Below are 25,825 nucleotides of genomic sequence, written 5' to 3' on the forward strand. Positions count from 1 at the left end.
CACACACACACACACACACACACACACACACACACAAACACACACAGAGGTCATTAAGAAATACTCATTCCCCTCCAAACAAAGGGGAAAAAACTAATTCCACATGCAGGCAACACACACACACAATCAACATCTTCATTAGCCCCTAACACAGGAGATTCCCTTGAACCAAATGAAGTTATTAGCCCCTGCAGGCATTACACACACAAGCACCGTTAAAACACACCGTTATAGACATTAGGAAGTCAGCGCCAAGGCTGTGCACCATTCTCTGCAGTGACACGCTGTCACACTAATCAGAGGGGCCCAAGACAACCCCTCCCCCTGCAGTATCCCCCACAAAGACACCCCACCACCACTCACTGTTGACCCTTTGTTGTGTGTTGTCAGCATCATGTGTGTGTGTGTTCTGTGTGTGCTTGCCCTCATACGTGTGTGTTCGTTTTTCTATGCCTGTGTGTTTGAGCACATGCATGTGCGGGTGGGCGCGGCCAACACCACAAAGCACCACAAAGCCCACGCACTACAGTAGCCTCTCTAAGGAGATGATTAAGTTCAGGCCAGGGCCTCAGATTCCAGCCTTCCTAGAAGTTAGAAGAGCCGGTATTTATAGTCAGCTGTTGGTTGTTGTCAGTACTGTCTAGGACCAAGAGGTAATCCAGTGTCCATTCCAGACCAAGAGAGAGAGAGGAACTGGAAGCTGAAAAGACGACCTGCTTTTGGACCAGATTAGAACTACTACATACAAACCCCTTTCGATAGCCGTCTGCCTGTGCCTCTCCTTTCAGCCGACCCCTCCCCCTCTCAGCCGACCCCTCCCTCCTCCGCGAACCATACCATTTCAGTTCATTTCATCAGAGGCGTACCAATATTTTCGTCTTTTATCTTTTTTTTCTTCTTCCACAAAAAAAAAAAAACTGTTCCCACATCAAACGCGTTTGCCTATTGATTGAAATGGGAATGTAGCGTATGATGCGGGCAATCTTATCCAACTCTCACACACACTCGCACGCACATAACGAATAATTAGGGTGCCTGATATGATTGTGTAAGTATGGGAATGTGTATGGGGAGGGGAGGGAGATAGCATCTACAAACAACTGACTCATAATTTGGACTGTGCTGCGAGTCCGCGACAGTATTTGCATCAAAGCAGTTGGTCAACAACTGGATGTTAAACCCCTGCACAGTCCATCATTTAAAAGTGATCATCGACTATACCATACGTTATTTATTACCTACAAATGGCTGCTGTACGGACGATGGGTTTGTGTCGCATTAAACACTGTCTCCTCAGGCCTGGGTATGCGAGTGCTTCCTCTAAGTGTATATTTACATTACCTACCACGTCTCTCAATGAAACCAGGCCAGGGCTATTACTGCAATTACGCCTTGCTTTAAAACAACTTTCCTAAACACCTTCATTACCTGGGATGGACCGCGCCTCTCGCCTCGCACCGTTCATAATAAACCTGGGTTCATAATAACCCTGGCCCTCAGACTTCCTCAATCTTCCATGGAGTCAAACCCCCTAATTTGCCTGTTTCGTAACTGTCGGGCTCGCTGACTGGGTGACACTAGTGCTAAAGATAGAGCTGGGCTGTCGCTTAGCGGTTAGAGTCTGTTAGCATGGTTAGCGTCTGTTAGCGGTGCCACTGCCGTCGAGGTACAGGGCAGGGATAACAAGGGCTAAGCCACCTGCAGACACACCTCAGCAGCGCTCACTTAAATGGGATGGACTTAAGAGTTAAGAGTCAGTCAGGCGCTTGGTGATTAAGGCTAAGCAGGCTAAAGGACTGAACTCGAACATACTCCTCAACTCGTGACTACCTAAGTGCACCCTACTCCCTATATAGTGCACTACTTTTGACCAGGGCCCTTATGGGATTGGGCGCCATTTGGGACACACAAAGGGTTCTTTTAGAAACATAGACTACAACAGGTGTTTATGTGAAGACGACCAAACTCCACACAGGGAGACATACAGATCATGAAGACAGAGTCGCGTTTAAATGGAAAAGAAACACTTAAAACCCCAGGCCTCCAAGCATTTCTCACATGTACACCAATAAAGTGTTAGTTTCATTACTATGAGCCTGGTTGTGAAAGACTAAACTGACACTTGCCAAGCATGGAATACCTGGTAGGTGATGAACTGACGTGTGATTTTCACTCTTTTATGGGGTGGTATTAGTGCAGTTCTGAATCGTCTGTCTATGTGTTCTGGTGTTGATTACTAACTGTGGTCCTTCCAAATGTTGCTTTTTGGGCCGTGTTCCAATGTTAGCTTTGTTGAACATTGCAATGTCATGAATAGAGCCCACATTATTACTGATTCTACATGTCAGAGAGGCATGTTTGTTCTACGTAACGCCTGAACGCTCCACAACGTTGTGCCCTGGTAAACATGCTCCCTGTGATACTGTGAATAGACATGGTTAGTACAGGGTAAGTAGTGAGCAATCAAACTAGCCCTGACGATTTTCTCATGTTTTAGAGGATCTCACTGTTAAATTGTGAGGGTAAAACCATCACAACATAGCCTACATGTACAGTGGATGTGTTCATATGTAAACTCAGCAAAAAAATGAACGTCCTCTCACTGTCAACGTGAGGTCGACCGATTAATCGGCATGGCCGATTAATTAGGGCTGATTTCAAGTTTTCATAACAATCGGTAATTGGCATTTTTGGACGCCAATTATGGCCGATTACATTGCAATCCACAAGGAGACTGCGTGGCAGGCTGACCACCTGTTACGCAAATGCAGCAAGGAGCCAAGGTTAGTTGCTAGCTAGCATTAAACTTATCTAATAAAAAACAATCAATCTTAACATAATCACAAATTAACTACACATGGTTGATGATATTACTAGTTTAACTTTTTATGGCTGCAGGGGCAGTATTGAGTAGCTCTGATTAAAGGTGCCCATTTCAAACGGCCTCGTACTCAATTCTTGCTCGTACAATATGCATATTATTATTATTATTGGATAGAAAACACTCTCTAGTTTCTATAACCGTTGGAATTATGTCTCTGAGTGAAACAGAACTCATTCTACAGCACTTTTCCTGACAGGGAGTGAGATTTCAGAAATCTTGGCCCCTGGTCCCAGGTCAGTTTTAAGGTCCCTGTAAATGCTATGAGGATACAAACACTGCCTACGCCTTCCTCTAGATGTCAGTAAGAGGTGACAATTTGAATGGAGTCGATTGCGCAATCAGGGCCTGTATAAAAGAGCACAAGGCGGAAGTAGCTTTCTTTTTTTCCTGCGCCTGACGCACGATGGACGTCGGACTGGCTCTCTTTCCAAGCTTTGGTTTAGCCACTTCTAAATCGCCGGTCATGTTTTTACTCGTTATAGGTGTTAAAAACATCATAAGGTAGTTAATTTAAACCGTTTTATAGCAATTTATATCCGTTTAGTGCGATTTTGAGGCATTTCTTTGTGATTCACTTTGAAGCGCTGGGCACGTTTCCAGTACCGGTCGAACGTTAGTGGCCATTTCGACGGACAAGAGGACATCTTTCGACCAAAAGACGATTAGACCCGAGAAAGGATACATTGCCCAAGATTCTGATGGAAGATCAGCTCATAGTAAGAAATATTTAAGATGATAAATCGTTGTTCTGTAGAAAAATGTTAAACGCATATTCCGCCATTTTTTTTGGTATAGCTTCGCTTGGCGAACCCTGTATTGCACAGTAAGGATAATTTTAGAAATGTAATTCAGCGATTGCATTAAGAACTAATTTGTCTTTCGATAGCTGTCCAACTTGTATTTTTTTAGTCAAGTTTATGAATAGTTATTCATTAGACAAGATCACTGTCAAAGATGGCGCCCGACATTTTCAGGCCAGTTTTGCTACTATTCTCATTGTAAAACCACGTTTTTTTTGTGGCTAAATATGCACATTTTCGAACAAACTCTATATGTATGTTGTAATATGATGTTACAGGAGTGTCATCGGAAGAATTCTGAGAAGGTTAGTGAAAAAATTAATATATTTTGGCGATGATAACGTTATCGCTCTCTTTGGCTTGAATCAATGCTCGGGTAACGTTTGCACATGTGGTATGCTAATATAACGATTTATTGTGTTTTCGCTGTAAAACACTTAGAAAATCTGAAATGTTGTCTGAATTCACAAGATCTGTGTCTTTCCATTGCTATGCGCTGTCTATTTTTAAGAAATGTTTTATGATGAGTAAATTGGTAATACACGTTGCTCTCTGTAGTAATTCTAGTCGCTTTGGTGAGATTTGTGATGGTGGCTGCAATGGCAAACTATGATTTATACCTGAAATATGCACATTTTTCTAACAAAACCTATGCTATACAATAAATATGTTATCAGACTGGCATCTGATGAAGTTTTTTCTTGGTTAGTGGCTATTTATATCTTTATTTGGTCGAATTTGTGATAGCACCTGATGGAGTAAGAAACTGATGGAGTTAGAAAAGTGGTGTCTTTTGCTAACGTGGTTAGCTAATAGATTTACATATTTTGTCTTCCCTGTAAAACATTTTAAAAATCGGACATGTTGGCTTGATTCACAAGATGTGTACCTTTCATATGCTGTATTGGACTTGTTAATGTGTGAAAGTTAAATATTTTTAAAAAATATTTTTTTGAATTTCGCGCCCTGCACTTTGAGCTGGATGTTGTCATAGGTGTACCGACCTCGGGCTTGCAGCCATAAGAAGTTAACTAGCTTGTCCTGCGTTGCATATAATCAATGCGGTGCCTGTTCATTTATCATCGAATCACAGCCTACTTCGCCAAACGGGTGATGATTTAACAAAAGCACATTCGCAAAAAAAGCACAATCGTAGCACCAATGTACCTAACCATGAACATCAATGCCTTTCTTAAAATCAATACACAAGTATATTTTTCAAACCTGCATATTTAGTTAAAAGAAATTCATGATAGCAGGCAAGGGAAATTAACTAGGGAAATTGTGTCACTTCTCTTACGTTCAGTGTAAGCAGAGGCAGGGTATATGCAGCAGTTTGGGCCGCCTGGCTTGTTGTTGTAACGGCTTTCCTCCTCCTCTTCATCCGAAGAGGAGGAGCAGGGATTGAACCAAAATGCAGCGTTTCGATTTGACATAATATTTATTTACAAAACGGAAAAACACGACAACACTTTAAACAACCTACAAAACAATAAACGACGTAGACAGACCTGGACGACGAACTTACATGAAACACGAAGAACGCAATAACAGGAAAACTGACTACATAAAACGAACGAAAAAACAAAACCGAAAACAGTCCCGTGTGGCGTAACATACAGACACTGACACAGGAGACAACCACCCACAACAAACAGTGTGAAAACACCTACCTTAATATGACTCTCAATCAGAGGAAATGAAAACCACCTGCCTCTAATTGAGAGCCATATCAGGTCACCCTTTAAACCAACATAGAAACAGAAAACATAGACTGCCCACCCAAACTCACGTCCTGACCAACTAACACATACAAAAACTAACAGAAAACAGGTCAGGAACGTGACATAACCCCCCCCTTAAGGTGCGAACTCCGGGCGCACCAGCACAAAGTTTAGGGGAGGGTCTGGGTGGGCATCTGACCACGGTGGTGGCTCAGGCTCTGGGCGAGGTCCCCACCCCACCATAGTCAATCCCAGCTTACGTTTCCCCCTACGACTGACCACCCTCCTATTCCACCCACTTACTTTTAATGGTAACCTTACGATAAGAGGCAGCACCGTGACAAGGGGCAGCACCGGGATAGAGAGATAGCTCAAGACAGAGAGGTAGGTCAGGATAGAGAGGTAGCTCAGGATAGAGGGGCAACTCCGGACTGAAAGGCAGCTCCGGACAGAGAGACAGCTCTGGACTGAGGGGCAGTTCTGGATTAATGGCCGCTCTGGGCTGAGGGGCAGCTCATGACTGGCTGACGGCTCTGGACGCTCATGACTGGCTGACGGCTCTGGACGCTCATGGCTGGCTGACGGCTCTGGACGCTCATGGCTGGCTGACGGCTCTGGACGCTCATGGCTGGCTGACGGCTCTGGACGCTCATGGCTGGCTGGCGGCTCTGGCAGATCCTGTCTGGTTGGCGGCTCTGGCAGATCCTGTCTGGTTGGCGGCTCTGGCAGATCCTGTCTGGTTGGCGGCTCTGGCAGATCCTGTCTGGTTGGCGGCTCTGGCAGATCCTGTCTGGTTGGCGGCTCTGGCAGATCCTGACTGACAAATGGCTCTAGCGGCTCCTGACTGACTAACGGCTCGGGACAGACGGGCGGCTCTAATGGCTCGGGACAGACGGATGGCTCAGACGGCACTGGGCAGACGGATGGCTCAGACGGCGCTGGGGAGACGGATGGCTCAGACGGCGCTGGGGAGACGGATGGCTCAGATGGCGCTGGGGAGACGGATGGCTCAGATGGCGCTGGTGAGACGGATGGCTCTGGCCGGATGAGACGCACTGTAGGGCTGGTGCGTGGTGCCGGAACTGGAGGCACCGGACTGGAGACACGCCCTTCAAGGCTAGTGCGGGGAGCAGGGACAGGGCACACTGGACTCTCAAAACGTACTATAAGCCTGGTGCGTGGTACCGGCACTGGTGGCACCGGGCTGAGGGCACGCACATCAGGACGAGTACGGGGAGAAGGAACAGTGCGTACAGGGCTCTGGAGACGCACAGGAGGCTTAGTGCGTGTTGCCGGAACTGGAAGCACTGAGCTGGAGACACGCACCATAGGAAGAGTGCGTGGAGGAGGAACAGGGCTCTGAAAACGCACTGGAAGCCTGGTGCGTGGTGTAGGCACTGGTGGTACTGGGCTGGTGCGGGAAGGTGGCGCCGGAAATACCGGACCGTGCAGGCGTACTGGCTCCCTTGAGCATTGAGCCTGCCCAACCTTACCTGGTTGAATGCTCCCCGTCGCCCGACCAGTGCGGGGAGGTGGAATAACCCGCACCGGGCTATGTAGGCGAACCGGGGACACCATGCGTAAGGCTGGTGCCATGTAAGCCGGCCCGAGGAGATGTACTGGTGGCCAGATATGTAGGGCCGGCTTCATGACATCCGGCTCAACGCTCAATCTAGCCCTACCAGTGCGGGGAGGTGGAATAACCCGCACCGGGCTATGCACACGTACAGGAGACACCGTGCGCTCTACTGCGTAACACGGTGTCTGCCTGTACTCCCGCTCTCCACGGTTAGCCTGGGAAGTGGGCGCAGGTCTCCTACCTGCCCTTGGCCCACTACCTCTTAGCCCCCCCCCCCCCCCCAAGAAATTTTTGGGGTTTCTTCTCGGGCTTCCTCGCTAGCCGCGTACCTTCATATCTCCGGTTCCCTTTTCCGGTTGCCTCTGCTCTCCTCAGTGCCTCCAGCTGTTCCCATGGGAGGCGATCCCTTCCAGCCAGGATCTCCTCCCATGTGTAGCAACCCTTGCCGTTTAATACGTCCTCCCATATCCATTCCTGTTTCGTGTTCCACTGCTCGAACTTATGCTGCTTGGTTCTGGATGGGTGGGTGGTTCTGTAAGGGCTTTCCTCCTCCTCTTCATCCGAAGAGGAGGAGCAGGGATTGAACCAAAATGCAGCGTTTCGATTTGACATAATATTTATTTACAAAACGGAAAAACACGACAACACTTTAAACAACCTACAAAACAATAAACGACGTAGACAGACCTGGACGACGAACTTACATGAAACACGAAGAACGCAATAACAGGAAAACTGACTACATAAAACGAACGAACAAACAAAACCGAAAACAGTCCCGTGTGGCGTAACATACAGACACTGACACAGGAGACAACCACCCACAACAAACAGTGTGAAAACACCTACCTTAATATGACTCTCAATCAGAGGAAATGAAAACCACCTGCCTCTAATTGAGAGCCATATCAGGTCACCCTTTAAACCAACATAGAAACAGAAAACATAGACTGCCCACCCAAACTCACGTCCTGACCAACTAACACATACAAAAACTAACAGAAAACAGGTCAGGAACGTGACAGTTGTGAACTGTTTCTCTTGCGAACCATTTCTTCCTAACAAAGACCGTAATTAATTTGCCAGAATTTTACATAATTATGACACAACATTGAAGGTTGTGCAATGTAACAGCAAAATTTAGACTTAGGGTTGCCACCTGTTCGATAAAATACGGAACGGTTCCGTATTTCACTGAAAGAATAAACGTTTTGTTTTCGAAATGATAGTTTCCGGATTTTACCATATTAATGACCTAAGGCTCGTATTTCTGTGTGTTTATTATATTATAATTAAGTCTATGATTTGATATTTGATAGAACAGTCTGACTGAGCGGTGGTAGGCAGCAGCAGGCTCGTAAGCATTCATTCAAACAGCACTTTCCTGAGTTTGCCAGCAGCTCTTCACAATGCTTGAAGCACAGCTCTGTTTATGACTTCAAGCCTATCATCTCCCGATATTAGGCTGACAATACAATAGTGCCTATAAGAACATCCAATAGTCAAAGGTATATGAAATACAAATCGTATAGAGAGAAATAGTCCTAATAAATTCCTATAATAACTACAACCTAAAACTTCTTAACTGGGAATATTGAAGACTCATGTTAAAATGAACCACCAGCTTTAATATGTTCTCATGTTCTGAGCAAGGAACTTAAACGTTAGCTTTTTTACATGGCACATATTGCACTTTTACTTTCTTCTCCAACACTGTGTTTTTGCATTATTTAAACCAAATTGAACATGTTCCATTATTTATTTGAGACTAAATTGATTTTTTTTATGTATTATATTAAGTTAAAATAAAAGTGTTCATTCAGAATTGTTGTAATTGTCATTATTACAAATATATATATAAAAATTGTCCAATTAATCGGTATCAGCTTTTTTTGGTCCTCCAATAATCGGTATCGGCATTGAAAAATCATAATCGGTCAACCTCTACTGTCAACTGCGTTTATTTTCAGCAAACTTTACATGTGTAAATATTTGTATGAACATATTAAGATTCAACAACTGAGACATAAACTGAACACGTTCCAAAGACATGTGACTAACAGAAATTGAATAATGTGTCCCTGAACAAGGGGGGGTCAAAATCAAAAGTAACAGTCAGTATCTGGTGTGGCCACCAGCTGCATTAAGTACTGCAGTGCAACTCCTCCTCATGGACTGCACCAGATTTGCCAGTTCTTGCTGTGAGACGTTACCCATCTCTTCCACCAAGGCACCTGCAAGTTCCCAGACATTTCTGGGGGGAATGGCCCTAGCCCTTACCCTCTGATCCAACAGGTCCCAGACGTGCTCAATGGGATTGAGATCCGGGCTCTTCGCTGGCCATGGCAGAACACTGACATTCCTATCTTGCAGGAAATCACGCACAGTACGAGCAGTATGGCTGGTGGCATTGTCATGCTGGAGGGTCATGTCAGGATGAGCCTGCAGGAAGGGTACACATGAGGGAGGAGGATGTCTTCCCAGTAAAGCACAGTGTTGAGATTGCCTACAATGACAACAAGCTCAGTCCAATGATGCTGTGACACAACGCCCCAGACCATGACGGACCCTCCACCTCCAAATCGATCCCGCTCCAGAGTACAGGCCTCGGTGTAACACTCATTCCTTCAACGATAAACGCGAATCCGACCATCACCCCTGGTGAGACAATACCGCAACTTGTCAGTGAAGAGCACTTTTTGCCAGTCCTGTCTGGTCCAGCGACGGTGGGTTTGTGCCCATAGGTGACGTTGTTGCTGGTAATGTCTGGTGAGGACCTGCCTTACAACGGGCCTACTAGCCCTCAGTCCAGCCTCTCTCAGCCTATTGCGGACAGTCTGAGCACTGATGGAGGGATTGTGCGTTCCTGGTGTAACTCGGGCAGTTGTTGTTGCCATCCTGTACCTGTCCCGCAGGTGTGATGTTCGGATGTACCGATCCTGTGCAGGTGTTGTTACATGTGGTCTGCCATTGCGAGTACGATCAGCTGTCCGTCCTGTCTCCCTGTAGCGCTGTCTTAGGCGTCTCACAGTACAGACATTGCAATTTATTACCCTGGCCACATCTGCAGTCCTCATGCCTCCTTGCAGCATGCCTAAGGCACGTTCACGCAGATGAGCAGGGACCATGGGCATCTTTCTTTTGGTGTTTTTCAGAGTCCGTAGAAAGGCCTCTTTAGTGTCCTAAGTTTCCATAACTGTGACCTTAATTGCCTACCGTCTGTAAGCTGTTAGTGTCTTATCAACCGGTCCACAGGTGCATGTTCATTAATTGTTTATGGTTCATTGAACAAGCATGGTAAACAGTTTTTAAAACCTTCACAATGAAAATCTGTGAAGTTGTTTGGATTTTTACAAATTATCTTTGAAAGACAGGGTTCTGAAAAAGGGGCGTTTCTTTTTTTGCTGAGTTTATATACTGTATACACCTTTTCTATTCATATACTGTTCATAATGTCTATACACACCATCATATACATGTACACTGAGTGGACAAACCATTAGGAACACCATCCTAATATTGATTGCACCCTCTTTTGCCCTCATAACAGCCTCAATTCGTCAGGTCATGGACTCTACAAGGTGTCGAAAGTGTTCCACAGGGATGCTGGCCCATGTTGACTCCAATGCTTCCCACAGTTGTGTGAAGTTGGCTGCATGTGACTTGGGTGGTGGACCATTCTTGATACACACAGGAAACTGTTCAGTGTGAAAAACCCAGTAGCGTTGCAGTTCTTGACACACTCAAACCGGTGCTACCATAACTACTACCATACCCCGTTCAAAGGCTTTTAAATATTTTGTCTTGCCCATTCACCCTCTGAATGGCACACATACACAATCCATGTCTCAATTGTCACAAGGCTTAAAAATCCTTCTTTAACCTGTCTCCTCACCTTCATCTACACTGATTGGAGTGGATTTAACGGGTGATATCAATAAGGGATCATAGCTTTCACCTGGATTCACCTGGTCTGTCTATGTCATGGAAATAGCAGGTGTTCATAATGTTTTGTGTGCTCATTGTATATTCCGGACTCTGACATTGCTCGTCCTGATATTTCTTCATGTTTTGGATCTGTATTGTTTTGTTAGGTATAACTTCACTGTCGGAGTTGGAAACACAAGCATTTCACTGCATCCGCAAAACATGTGTACGCGACCAATCAAATTTGATTTGATGCGATCACACAGACAGAAAAAGAGACCACGACAGTAGCTTTCAAAACAGCCTCTTGAGAGGGGAACCAACAGGAACGACTGACAGCAGATTGACAGCAAACCTGAGGGGATACTATAGTCGATCCCACTGCACGCACGACACATGGTTCAATGTTCACATGTTCCGGAGTTCCAAATTAAGCAGCAGCAGCTGAAAAGATGAGCTCCTACAAATATTGAAATTTAAATGTTTTTTTAGAGTAAAGTACATCGAAAAAAAATCAAAAGAAAACTGCAAACTGAATAGGAGACCAAACAAGCAGCAAACAAAGAAGAAAGGCTTTTGAAAAAGTAACAATTTTTTCATAAAATTATACCGTTTTCTTAGCTAGCTAAGTTGTTTACCTGTTGCTAGGCAGTTGCTAGGGACATTCCTGGAAGAAGCTAGCTAGCTAACAAGGAGTGTCTAGTTGGCAGAAGAGAAGAAGGGACAAAGAAGGGACAAAGTGGGACAAAATAAGGACAGAAGAAAAGGGAAAGGGGGGAAAAGGGACATTAAGGTGAAGCAGTCCTCTAAAGACACAAAAGACAATAATACAAGAAACAACACTTCTATTGCCTCTCCCTCTACGATACGCACTTCCGGGTTGGAGCGAGTAGTTGCATTCCGCTTTGCTCCACAGGTAGTATTACATTTCATTTCATTACAGTACAACAGTTTGATTTGTTTGATCTTAGCTGGCTACATAGCCGTCTTTGTATCCAAGATAATTGTGTAGTCTAGAGTAATTGTCGAGGTTACCTAGCCAGTTAGAGGTTACCTAGCCAGCTACACTTTCAAACAAAGTCAACAACGCAGCCACTGCTAGCTAGCCTATTTCACCAGCCAGCAGTACTATATCATTTTAGTCAATAAGATTTTTTGCAACGTAAGCTTAACTTTCTGAACATTCGAGACGTGTAGTCCACTTGTCATTCCAATCTCCTTTGCATTAGCGTAGCCTCTTCTGTAGCCTGTCAACTATGTGTCTGTCTATCCCTGTTCTCTCCTCTCTGCACAGACCATACAAACGCTTCACACCGCGTGGCCGCTGCTACTCTAACCTGGTGGTCCCAGCGCGCACGACCCACGTGGAGTTCCAGGTCTCAGGCAGCCTCTGGAACTGCCGATCTGCGGCCAACAAGGCAGAGTTCATCTCAGCCTATGCTTCCCTCCAGTCCCTCGACTTCTTGGCACTGACGGAAACATGGATTACCACTGATAACACTGCTACTCCTACTGCTCTCTCCTCGTCTGCCCACGTGTTCTCGCACACCCCGAGAGCTTCTGGTCAGCGGGGTGGTGGCACTGGGATCCTCATCTCTCCCAAGTGGACATTCTCTCTTTCTCCCCTGACCCATCTGTCTATCGCCTCCTTTGAATTCCATGCTGTCACAGTTACCAGCCCTTTCAAGCTTAACATCCTTATCATTTATCGCCCTCCAGGTTCCCTTGGAGAGTTCATCAATGAGCTTGACGCCCTGATAAGTTCCTTTCCTGAGGATGGCTCACCTCTCACAGTTCTGGGTGACTTTAACCTCCCCACGTCTACCTTTGACTCATTCCTCTCTGCCTCCTTCTTTCCACTCCTCTCCTCTTTTGACCTCACCCTCTCACCTTCCCCCCCTACTCACAAGGCAGGCAATACGCTTGACCTCATCTTTACTAGATGCTGTTCTTCCACTAATCTCATTGCAACTCCCCTCCAAGTCTCCGACCACTACCTTGTATCCTTTTCCCTCTCGCTCTCATCCAACACTTCCCACACTGCCCCTACTCGGATGGTATCGCGCCGTCCCAACCTTCGCTCTCTCTCCCCCGCTACTCTCTCCTCTTCCATCCTATCATCTCTTCCCTCTGCTCAAACCTTCTCCAACCTATCTCCTGATTCTGCCTCCTCAACCCTCCTCTCCTCCCTTTCTGCATCCTTTGACTCTCTATGTCCCCTATCCTCCAGGCCGGCTCGGTCCTCCCCTCCTGCTCCGTGGCTCGACGACTCATTGCGAGCTCACAGAACAGGGCTCCGGGCAGCCGAGCGGAAATGGAGGAAAACTCGCCTCCCTGCGGACCTGGCATCCTTTCACTCCCTCCTCTCTACATTCTCCTCTTCTGTCTCTGCTGCTAAAGCCAATTTCTACCACTCTAAATTCCAAGCATCTGCCTCTAACCCTAGGAAGCTCTTTGCTACCTTCTCCTCCCTCCTGAATCCTCCTCCCCCTCCTCCCCCCTCCTCCCTCTCTGCTGATGACTTCGTCAACCATTTTGAAAAGAAGGTTGACGACATCCGATCCTCGTTTGCTAAGTCAAACGACACCGCTGGTTCTGCTCACACTGCCCTACCCTGTGCTTTGACCTCTTTCTCCCCTCTCTCTCCAGATGAAATCTCGCGTCTTGTGACGGCCGGCCGCCCAACAACCTGCCCGCTTGACCCTATCCCCTCCTCTCTTCTCCAGACCATTTCCGGAGACCTTCTCCCTTACCTCACCTCGCTCATCAACTCATCCTTGACCGCTGGCTACGTCCCTTCCGTCTTCAAGAGAGCGAGAGTTGCACCCCTTCTGAAAAAACCTACACTCGATCCCTCCGATGTCAACAACTACAGACCAGTATCCCTTCTTTCTTTTCTCTCCAAAACTCTTGAACGTGCCGTCCTTGGTCAGCTCTCCTGCTATCTCTCTCAGAATGACCTTCTTGATCCAAATCAGTCAGGTTTCAAGACTAGTCATTCAACTGAGACTGCTCTTCTCTGTGTCACGGAGGCGCTCCGCACTGCTAAAGCTAACTCTCTCTCCTCTGCTCTCATCCTTCTAGACCTATCGGCTGCCTTTGATACTGTGAACCATCAGATCCTCCTCTCCACCCTCTCCGAGCTGGGCATCTCCGGCGCGGCCCACGCTTGGATTGCGTCCTACCTGACAGGTCGCTCCTACCAGGTGGCGTGGCGAGAATCTGTCTCCGCACCACGTGCTCTCACCACTGGTGTCCCCCAGGGCTCTGTTCTAGGCCCTCTCCTATTCTCGCTATACACCAAGTCACTTGGCTCTGTCATATCCTCACATGGTCTCTCCTATCATTGCTATGCAGACGACACACAATTAATCTTCTCCTTTCCCCCCTCTGATAACCAGGTGGTGAATCGCATCTCTGCATGTCTGGCAGACATATCAGTGTGGATGACGGATCACCACCTCAAACTGAACCTCGGCAAGACGGAGCTGCTCTTCCTCCCGGGGAAGGACTGCCCGTTCCATGATCTCGCCATCACGGTTGACAACTCCATTGTGTCCTCCTCCCAGAGTGCTAAGAACCTTGGCGTGATCCTGGACAACACCCTGTCGTTCTCAACTAACATCAAGGCGGTGACCCGTTCCTGTAGGTTCATGCTCTACAACATTCGCAGAGTACGACCCTGCCTCACGCAGGAAGCGGCGCAGGTCCTAATCCAGGCACTTGTCATCTCCCGTCTGGATTACTGCAACTCGCTGTTGGCTGGGCTCCCTGCCTGTGCCATTAAACCCCTACAACTCATCCAGAACGCCGCAGCCCGTCTGGTGTTCAACTTTCCCAAGTTCTCTCACGTCACCCCGCTCCTCCGCTCTCTCCACTGGCTTCCAGTTGAAGCTCGCATCCGCTACAAGACCATGGTGCTTGCCTACGGAGCTGTGAGGGGAACGGCACCTCCGTACCTTCAGGCTCTGATCAGGCCCTACACCCAAACAAGGGCACTGCGTTCATCCACCTCTGGCCTGCTCGCCTCCCTACCTCTGAGGAAGTACAGTTCCCGCTCAGCCCAGTCAAAACTGTTCGCTGCTCTGGCACCCCAATGGTGGAACAAACTCCCTCACGACGCCAGGTCAGCGGAGTCAATCACCACCTTCCGGAGACACCTGAAACCCCACCTCTTTAAGGAATACCTAGGATAGGATAAAGTAATCCTTCTAACCCCCCCCCCCCTTAAAAGAGTTAGATGCACTATTGTAAAGTGGTTGTTCCACTGGATATCATAAGGTGAATGCACCAATTTGTAAGTCGCTCTGGATAAGAGCGTCTGCTAAATGACTTAAATGTAAATGTAAATGTAAATGTTCAAACTGCTACGGATATCAGCAAAGGTTCTAAAAGGGTTCTTCTGATCTACAGGGACAAGGGTTCTCTACATGAAACCTTTTTCATACAAAATGGTTCCTTTGGAACCGTGCCTCAACGAAAGAAAGGATTCCAAAAGTGTTCTCCGTCGGGTGAAAAGGTTCTACCTGGAACCATAAAGGGTTCTTCTACAGGGACAAGTGGCATGGTGTGGGTTTATAACGCTCCCACCTGTGACCTCATCATGTCTGGCCCTCAAGATCTCCTCTCTGAGAGGTACAATATCAAGAGCCACACTTGTGCCTCTGACTGTCCTTGTTACTTTGGGATTTCATTTTTATGTTCTTAACATTAGCTTGTATTAATGAAGAACAGCGATATGAGTGAGACGGTATAATAATGAGGCTGATACAGTAAAATGGGCAGACATCCAGGAGAGGCAGCTCTAGGCTGCTGGCGAGACAGGCGGTAGCCTCTGCGTGCGTGTGTGTGTATGTGCGTGTCTGTAGAAAAGCACCCTTTGAATAGCCTAACCCCTGGGCACAGACGTCAATTCAACATCTATTCCATGTCGGTTCTATGTAATTTAATTGAAATGACGTGGAAACAACATTGATTCAACCAGTGTGTGCCCAGTGGGTATTACACGATGGACAGCTGACCGGCTACAACTACAAGTGTCTCTCAAGTGACACCTTAAAAAGCGAGTATAGAGTAGGTGTACAACAAATATTTGTAGTGAAAATTGATTTTTATTGGCTATATGCCTCTGTCTAGGGCCTATTTCTCCGTCTCACACACATAGAGATAGTGTGAGAGAGAGAGGAGAGAAACCAAAGGAACCAATATAAAAATGCTTGCCATGTGTGCATTTTCATGATCATAGGCTTTGAAAAGGGGGCGGTTACTCATTTACTGTATACATGTAGCCAAACTAAAGATGGAATTATGAAGGTATGCACAGTGCTCTTCCAACCTCTACCCAGCTCCATTCCATTTAGCTGTCAATGGTAGGCTACAGTAATATATCGATCGGTGCCATTGACGAGAGGGATAATTACATGGCACCATTCATGCGTAACGACCCTAAAGTGTGACATGTGGCAATGTAATACACAGTATATGTGCAAAAATTTAGCCTATAGCCCAGGTATAGCCTACCCAATGTTGTCTTGATTAAGACTTCTGGTGTGTTGAATATCGACATAAAGTATTTCCTATTATAACATTTGTAGACATGCGCTTACCTTCCATCCAGCTGAACTATTACTGTCGCCCTTATCCTTGAAATAGGGCACATAGCGGACCATCCAGTCGTAGACCTGTGATAGCGTGAGTCTTTTTTCAGGGGTGCTTTCAATGGCTCGTGTGATAAGGTCCGCGTACGACTGGTTACCCCATGCGTTCCGCCGCGAGGATTTGGCTTTGCGCAATTGTCCAGTCACGTCAAGTGCGGCGCCGGCCAAGCATGGGTGCGTCGCGCCGATGGGAGCAGGGGCGACTGCTGGATGCTTCAGCTCCGTCGGCGTGCCACCCATTCTCCCCGCTCTGCACGCTGAAACGGCTAGATTGTCATCTGGTTCCACCTTGATGGTGGTCAGTGGAAGACCCCCATTGACCTCCAGTACTTCGGGGAAATCCTCCGGACAAGGCAGTGGCCAAGTGCACGAGCGAGGCCGGTTTTGCGGCTCGAAATCCGAATCAACCTGATGAGCCAATTCGTCGTCCCCCATCATCAACATTTATCTTCAGTTGTGAAGGAATAACCGGGTTTATTAAGAAATACAATACCTCCACAATTCCCGTATTGTCTCCAATACTAGACCTACTTCAAGCCGAAATCCGTCTCGTGACGGGGATATTACAGTCTGATTCAACAAAGTAACGATCAAATCTCAGAGAAGCCGGCTGCTGTGGAGATGGACGATTTTGAATGGCTCGTCTGCAGTAGGCTATCACAACCAGCATGTAACGATAAGAGTAGCAATAATAGTAACAATAATCGTTCTCCCATTTTACCTGAAATAAAACATGTTCAATTGGGGAAATTATGAATTGCTGATTGCCTACATCTCCAGCAGCTAGGGTCAATCCAAACGCATGACAATGTCAGTTAATCCGGCTGCAGCAACAGATGATACCTCATATAACGAGAATGGAGATGCAGAGAGCCGTCGAAAGAATCCGCCAAAACATAGACAGGAATAATGTTTAAATCAACAGGATTGTCCAGACAGCACAGACAAGCGATGATGTGTGATCATCGTACATTAAATATTCCAGTCTTCACGGAATAGGCTGGCAAATGCAAATCCATCCACAGTCACACACAAACGATTACGAATTCAATTGCAATGATACTTTTTTTTTTTTTTTTCTTACTCTCAGATCCCCTCACATATCCTCATTTAATAAAAACTCGTTTCGTAGATGTGAACTGATGACGTGCTGACGCTGTTGTGTGGAATAGATGCTGCCATTGGATGGCGCGCACATTACTCCCAGAACACACTTACAACACCCCGGCCCGAACTCTCTCACATATAATATCAACCCCATCATAAAACGGTAGAAAAATATCCATGGCAAATAAATGTTTCAACATGAAAAATATGCTAAATGTCCTTAATCTCTGGAAAAGCAGCTGCTGCGCGTTTTAATGCGACCTTTGGTCTCCAGATTCCAATCAGCCTTAATTTCACTCTTAAAAGAATTTGGTGCAGATATACTCTCTTAATGTCCTTATGATCAGTTTTGGAGAATCAGTTGATAATTTCCTTTTGGCAGCACGGTGTCCAAAAAGACCAACTGACGCGCCAAGCGTCTCTGATGGTGCACCAGAACAGCGGGAGTGTAGTTTTCTACCACAATTAGATAGATTTAGTTCAGATTACCAGAGATTAGGTAACCCCAGATTATAATCCGATATGAGTTGGAAAAAAATGCAATAGCTACATGCTGTTCAATTATCTCTGCTCTATTCCCCTCATCACCAGATTTTTTTTTAGGTTTAACACAATTTAGCACATAATTTTCTAAAATCGCATTTGCCAAGCTTCGATGCGTTACAGCAGCCTGTTTCTTTCTACACTGCAGGCATGACTGTTGAGGATTTCAGACTCCCAGTGGCAGCCCCTGTTTGACCCATGTGTGCATAACTACCAGATTGCTACATTGACCGAGGGGATTCCGACCACGCCTCACTGTATGGCGCCGCCTCCTCATGTATCAAATTGACAGCTGGGCGGGCGCATTGCTCAGTTGCTTAGATGCGATTGGCTACCGCGTTTCAGACCACGTTGTCCATTGCATAAGAATTTATTGCATAAGGGGTTAATTCAGATGAACGCTGTAATTAATGTAGTATCCTTTATTTTGACTGATAATTTCGAATTGTATTGGTGGTGCGTCTGCGTCACACATTTGCCATTGACAGTAGTAGTCAAGGGTGAACAAAACCAAAGGAGTCATCACAGACTTGGGGTATTTACATCATGAGTAATCCAGATTTACAAAATTTAACAGTCAGGGTAATAGAGAAATCAGACACCCTGGTGTTCATTCTCATTGTCTAACTCAAAACATATGGGTCAGTGGTTTTTGAAAAACAGACACTAGCCCTATAAACTACATAAAACCAGAAAAGTAAAAATAGACATAGGGGGCTGCCTAACCCATAATGCATTTCTTAACCACACAGGAATGGAAAACATATATCCAAACGCTGTGCAACATATCTGACCAATACTGTACTTTTCACCAAATAAATACAACTTGCTTTACAATTCTATTACCATTATTACAAACATGGACACATCTAATTGACTGTACATGGGTTGGTCATTAATACAGTGTTCAATAGAATACAGGATAGATTCAGGATTAGGGCATTGACTTTTACATTTCTGTTTTTTTAAATGTTTTTCATTCGTCAGGAATAAAATGTCATCGTCCATCTTGAAATTGTTTAGGGTGGACCTGTAGACTGCATGTTGGCTTGCCGCCCATTGTCTAGTAAAGTAACCAACCCAGGATCAGGTGAGTAGTTGGGAAATGTCGTGGCCATTACGGAATGTCTGCACGCACCAGTTATGAGATAGGTAGGCCTACACTACCAACCCACAGTCATTGCTACATACACACACACCTGTGAATTACTTCACATTGCATTTATTTGTTCTGAAAAAGGGGTTGTCAATGTTCTCCATGATTGAAGGTTTTGGCAGAAGCTTTCGTTCTGAGGACAATACTAGATGGTGGATCGAATAGCATTGTTTACTTGAGGGATCGACAGCACACATAAAAACCTATGCACGCTCACATATTCCTTGAGTGATATAAGTGGCCACAAAGATCCCAACCCACAAAAACATCTATTTAAAGTACAAACTGAGATTGTCTACCAAATCTCCACCCAGCACACCTACTACAGTAAGTACATTTAAAGTTGCACAGTCATGTCTACAAAATGCAGTCACAGTTGTGAAATTGTAAATGTCAAATGTAGCACTTGATGAGTTGGAAGGATGTGTCATAGTGTGTCACGGTTTGACGAAATAAATATTGCACAATTAAACACAGTCATAATATTATATTGCTAATACAGAGGAAAACCTCTGAACATAAAATAATTTTATTCATATTAATTTAAATAATTAATTAACCGCTCAGAGTCTAAGCTTGGGGGGATCTACTAAGCTAACATAAGAAATTGTTTTAAGATGGTCATACCAAGGATCATTTAGCCATTTGAGTAAGAAATGTAAGGCCCCTTTAGGTATAAAAAAAATAACGAACAATTACATTTGACGAAACATTGAATTTGGCCTTACTGCTGTTAGCCCACAGAACTGCATTGAATAACAGATTCATACATGGATGAACAGATAAATAATAAAATATAATACATTTTAATAAAGTTTGTTTTGAAGTGTCTGTCCTATAATTGAGATATATAAAATCAAGAAATTATTATTATTGAACCCCCCTTTTTCAGATGAGTCTTGTGGGCATCCTAGAGCAAAACAACCAACGTGTTCGTGAGAGTCTCACCTTTCCATAGAGGGGTCATATTAGTGGCTAGGCCAAACCGTTCGGACGCTATTGATGTTTTCGTGAGAAGACCGATTTTCAGGATGTCTCCTGGTCTGACAAATACCGCTGTAGCTCTGCCACCTTTCACCGCAGATGATGAAGGCCGACATCAACGGACGTGGTTGATTGAGACGCAGCCCATGCAACAACAAAAAAACGGATACTGTATCTCTAGCTTAACAGACAGATTTTATGGGGATTTTATTTTACTATGCTAGTTAGATTTTCGCGGGGAGTGGATATCCACTCTTCACAGAAACTGAAAAGTTACAATTTCCAAGCTATGGAGTTTCGGCCAGCATTGCATAACATGTCTCACAACAAGAACACCTACTCAGACAAAGAACAAACTAATCAGAGGTGATGAGAGACAGTGCAACCAATCCAGAGGCTTGGAAGAGGACCACGCCTAAGGAGGGAGAAGAGGGAAGGCCAGGAAGAGGTGGAGAGACAGAGGGAGGCCCTGTCACTGTCAGAAGACGTAGCCAGACAGGCTGCTTTACACGGGTCCCCATACCAGACAATCCGAGGCAGGAGGGCTGGTTGCAGGAGCTCTCTGTGGCTGATCTTAGAAAAGCCTGTTCACCACAACGAACCATTTCAGCCGCAAGCAGCACAGCAGCAGGCTGGTCTGAGAGCTGCTCCACAACAGCACAAACTGACACACCGAAGAAGCACTCAGTGGAATTTCATTCACTTACAAAAAATATAAATAAATAAAAGGGTTCCCTCCCACTTCCCCACAGCCAAGACCCACCCATCATTCCTCCTCCCACCTCCCACCTCCAGTAACCTCACAACTTTACATAAGTGAGCCATGTACCCCTGTCGCTCTGGTGGTACTGGGATGAGTGGAAGACTGGAAGTTGGAGGAGCCACAAGGAGGCCCTGGGGAGACCAATGTCCGTCCTAGGAAAACGCCTCCCTCCTCTTCAGTCACAGTTCGCCTCCCTCACCAAGCATATGGGCTCCCAATGACACAGGAAGGAGAGAGGATCCTTTCCAAGTATCAAGAATGTTCCTGAGTAGGCAAGTCTGGATTTCACCCCCTACATGGCACCGGCCCAACTTAGGCTGACTTAAATACTTCCTGCCCTGGGCATGGAGTCAGGCTTATTGTGGCACAGATTTTGGCACGGGCCCTACTTGGTATGAACATAATGCTCAGAGGCACAAAGATGAGTGGAGCCAAGAGGCTATAATTAAGACGGAATGCAGCAGAATGGAAAGGAGAGGGGGGAAAAAGTGGAGCACAGGTAACAGCTTCTCTCCTCTGTTTCGAGGGCTCCGACAGTGAGAGGTTTAACTAATACGATACTGGCCCGCTTAATCCTATTTACAAGTTAAACACTGTCTGGATGATAAAAATCTCCTTGAAGATTCTCCCGTACTAGGCTGTTTCTTTGGGTGGCAGAAGATGGTAAGGTGGCTTAGATGTGTGTTCTGGTTGTCAAATACATGAACATGGCATTGGGGAAAACGCATTGACTTCACACTTATTAGAGTCATGGAGAGTGAGATGAGGAGTGGAAAGGTCATGCTAATGTCCATGCTCCTCTACAATGGGCATATAAGTACATTATCTGCAAGTGCATTATCCTGAAAATCCTCGATTAATACGATTCATATTTCTTAAAAAAGGGTCGTCTATGAGATGCCCATAACCTTCTGCTGAGCCACACATCGCTATGCGCTTTACTACTGACTACACATGATGAGCATTGACTATTGACTGTGTGCAACCCAAGATGTCATGCTACTACATTTATCTCATTGTCTAATCTGGTTTTTAGGAGGAACTCTGTATTCTATTTTCTAAGACACTGAGGCTCCATCGCTTGGCCTCTGCCTCCAGCAGTGAGTTAAATTAACTCACTAGCACAAGAAGAAGCCATTGGTTGGCAGGATCCACAATGGCTGAGAGGGCCCGATGCCAAGCAGCTGATTAGCCTGGCTGGGCTCTCCAGGCAGCACGGAGGAGAGGTACCCAGGGCGGGGGGGGGGGGGGGCTCATGACCATAGATCAGGCTACTAAACACACGTTTAAGTGGAATAATGCCAGCAGAATGTGTATGATGGGCTGGACATAAACAGCCCTGGGCAAGAGGCATCTGCTTCTTTAATATATAATTCACTTTATAGGCAGCAAGAAACACCAGACTCAGTCCTTAGGGCCATGACTCTGGTTTAGGTTGTTGGTCAGTGGTAAGAAGGGCTATGTCTCTATCTTGTACTTTCATTGATAAATCAGCCACTATGGAATACTGTGCACAGAAAAGAGCTGTATTTGAAAAATTACAGACTAAATGGAAGTGGAGACAGACATGTTGGAAGGCAGGCCCTAACCCTAACCTTAAATTAAGGCCATTTTTGTTTTCATTCATTTTTACCAGACAATTTAGACTTTGCAGCTGGCCCATCTAGCCGAAAACGCACAGTTCTGATTCATAACAATAAACGTCAAACTGCTCACCAACCCTGACATGCCAATAAATCAAGGAGTAGACAGCCACCTGCTTCCCAAACCCTCCTTTCAGACAGTCACCACTTCACACACAGGGTCACTTGACATTGAACTGCCTGCTCAGTTGAAGCAGGGACATGGAATACTGTGACCTGCGAGATTTCACAATTTAGGTCATTATTCTACTTACCTACTTTTCCATTATCGGTCTCAATGGCACTGCCCGTGCGCTCAGGCACCATAATGGGACAGATACAACTTTGCAATATCTATACGACGGAGAATGAATAAGGAAGTGGATAGATTCTTATTTCTTACGATCAGTAAAAGTAACACATTTATAAAATATCGATGACTACAGTATGTTTAGCTTTGTAAGATTATACATGACCAACCACCCAGCTTCGGAGTAGTTCGAATGTCTATTTCCCCACAGCTGGCTACTGTACCAGGAGTCTTCCAGCAAATGCGCTAAACTAATGATATGCAAACTGCACGCAGAGATTAAAAATGGTAACCATGAGTTCGTCTGACTATGGGTAAGTAAAAAACAAAATATCGCAGTTTGAGCATTGGACATGATGTGCACTTGTAACAAGTTTGTTATAACACAGCCTTATTTTAAAATGTATTAAATTGGCCCCCCCCAATAAATGTGCACACAATACCCGATAATGACCCCCCAAAAAATACAAAAAAATTAAAATGAAATATCACATTTACATACAGTACCAATCAAACGTTTGGACACAACTACTCATTCAACGATTTTTCTTTATTTTTACTATTTTCTACATTGTAGAATAATAATGAAGACATCAACACTATGAAATAACACTTACGTAATTATATAGTAACCAAAAAAAGTTAAAAATATCTAAATAGATTTGATATTCTTCAAAGTAGCCACCCTTTGCCTTGATGACAGCTTTGCACACTCTTGGCAATCTCTCAACCAGCTTCATTAGGTAGTCACCTGGGATGCATTTCAATTAACAGGTTTGGCTTGTTAAAAGTTAATTTGTGTAATTTCTTTCCTTCTTAATGCATTTGAGCCAATCAGTCGTGTTGTGACAAGGTAGGGGTGGTATACAGAAGATAGCCCTATTTGGTAAAAGACCAAGTCCATATTATGGCAAGAACAGCTCAAATAAGTAAAGAGAAACGACAGTCCATCACTACTTTAAGACATGAAGGTCAGTCAATGCGAAAAATGTTAACAAATTTGATAGTTTCTTCAAGTGCAGTCGCAAAAAAACTCTAATTCTATGACGAAACTGTCTCTCATGAGGACCGCCACAGAAATGGAAGACCCAGAGTTACCTCTGCTGCAGAGGATAAGTTAGAGTAACCAGCTTCAGAAATTGCAGCCCAAATAAATGCTTCACAGAGTTCAAGTAACATACACATCAACTGTTAAGAGGAGACTGTCACGTCGTGTATGTAGGTGGCAGGGAAGTCAGGCGCAGGAGAATCAAACTTGGTATAAATGGAGTATTTTAATAACTTAAAACACAAACTCCAAAACCAAAGTCCATAATAAAATAAATGTGGGTACAAGAACCCGTCACACACCAATCCATGAAACATGAACATAACAACAAACAAACAGAGGGTTAAATACACAACATATAATGAATGGGATTGGAACCAGGTGTGTAAGAAGACAAGACAAAACCAATTAAAAATTAAACATAGATCAATGATGGCTAGAAGACCGAGCACTGCCAGAACAAGGAGAGGCATCGACTTCGGCAGAAGTCGTGACAGAGACTGCATGAATCAGGCCTTCATGGTCGAATTGCTGCAAAGAAACCATTACTAAATGACACCAACAAGAAGAAGAGACTTACTTGGCCCAAGAAACATGAGCAATGGACATTAGACGCGTGGAAATCTTTCCTTTGGTCTGATGAGTCCAAATTTCAGATTTTTGGTTCCAACTGCCGTGAACGGATGATCTCCGCATGTGTGGTTCCCACCGTGAAACATGGAGGTGGTGTGATGGTGTTTGCTGGTGACACTGAGTGTACAAACTTTTGATTGGTATTGTAGTATTTAGACCCTTTATTCTGTACTTTGTTTAAGCACCTTTGGCAGCGATTACAACCTCGAGCATTCTTGGGTATGACGCTACAAGCTTGGCACACCTGTATTTGGGGAGTATCTCCCATTCTTCTCTGTATATCTTCTCAAGCTCTGACAGGTTGGATGGGGAGTGTCGCTGCACAGCTATTTTCAGGTCTCTCCAGAGATGTTCGATCGGGTTCAAGTCCGGGCTCTGGCTGGGCCACTCAAGGACATTACGGAGACTTAGCCCGAAGCCACTCCTGCGTTGTCTTGGCTGTGTGCTTAGGTTCGCTGTCCTGTTGGAAGGTGAACCTTTGCCCCAGATTGAGGTCCTGAGTGCTCTGGAGCAGGTTTTCAACAAGGATCTCTCTGTACTTTGCTCTGTTCATCTTTCCCTCGATCCTGACTAGTCTCCCAGTACCTGCCGCTGAAAAACATCCCCACATGATGATTCTGCCACCACCATGCTTCACTGAAGCAATGGTGCCAGGTTTCCTCCAGACGTGACGCTTGGCAATCAGGCCAAAGAGTTCAATCTTGGCTTCATCAGACCAGAGAATCTGGTTTCTCATGGTCAGAGTCCTTTAGGTGCCTTTTGGCAAACTCCAAGCGGGCTGTCATGTGCCTTTTACTGAGGAGTGGTTTCCGCCTGGCCACTCTACCATAAAGGTCTGATTGGTGGAGTGCTGCAGAGATGGTTGAGGAACTCTGGAGCTCTGTCAGAGTGACCATTAGGTTCTTGGTCACCATCTGACCAAGGCCCTTCTACCCGATTGCTCAGTTTGGCCGGACAGCCAGCTCTAGGAAGAGTCTTGGTGGTTCTAAACTTCTTCCATTTAATAATGGAGGAGGCCACTGTGTTCTTGGGGACCTTCAATACTGAAGACATTTTTTTGTACCCCTTCCCCAGATCTGTGCCTCAAC

The 25,825-nt window shown here is 45.4% G+C and overlaps 1 protein-coding gene across 1 annotated transcript in view; it reads right to left on the bottom strand.

Annotated features, from left to right (window-relative positions):
- The window catches only part of LOC120030815 (forkhead box protein O3-like), a 41,932-nt gene extending 24,917 nt beyond the window's left edge, over nt 1-17,015 (bottom strand). Inside the window, exon 1 of the mRNA XM_038976268.1 lies at nt 16,521-17,015. Within this exon, the coding sequence (XP_038832196.1) occupies nt 16,521-17,015 (495 nt within the window). The remainder of the gene's footprint in view (nt 1-16,520) is intronic.
- Between the last annotated feature and the right edge of the window lie 8,810 nt (nt 17,016-25,825).

The sequence above is a fragment of the Salvelinus namaycush genome, chromosome 37, assembly GCF_016432855.1.
Source record: "Salvelinus namaycush isolate Seneca chromosome 37, SaNama_1.0, whole genome shotgun sequence".
NCBI lineage: Eukaryota > Metazoa > Chordata > Actinopteri > Salmoniformes > Salmonidae > Salvelinus > Salvelinus namaycush.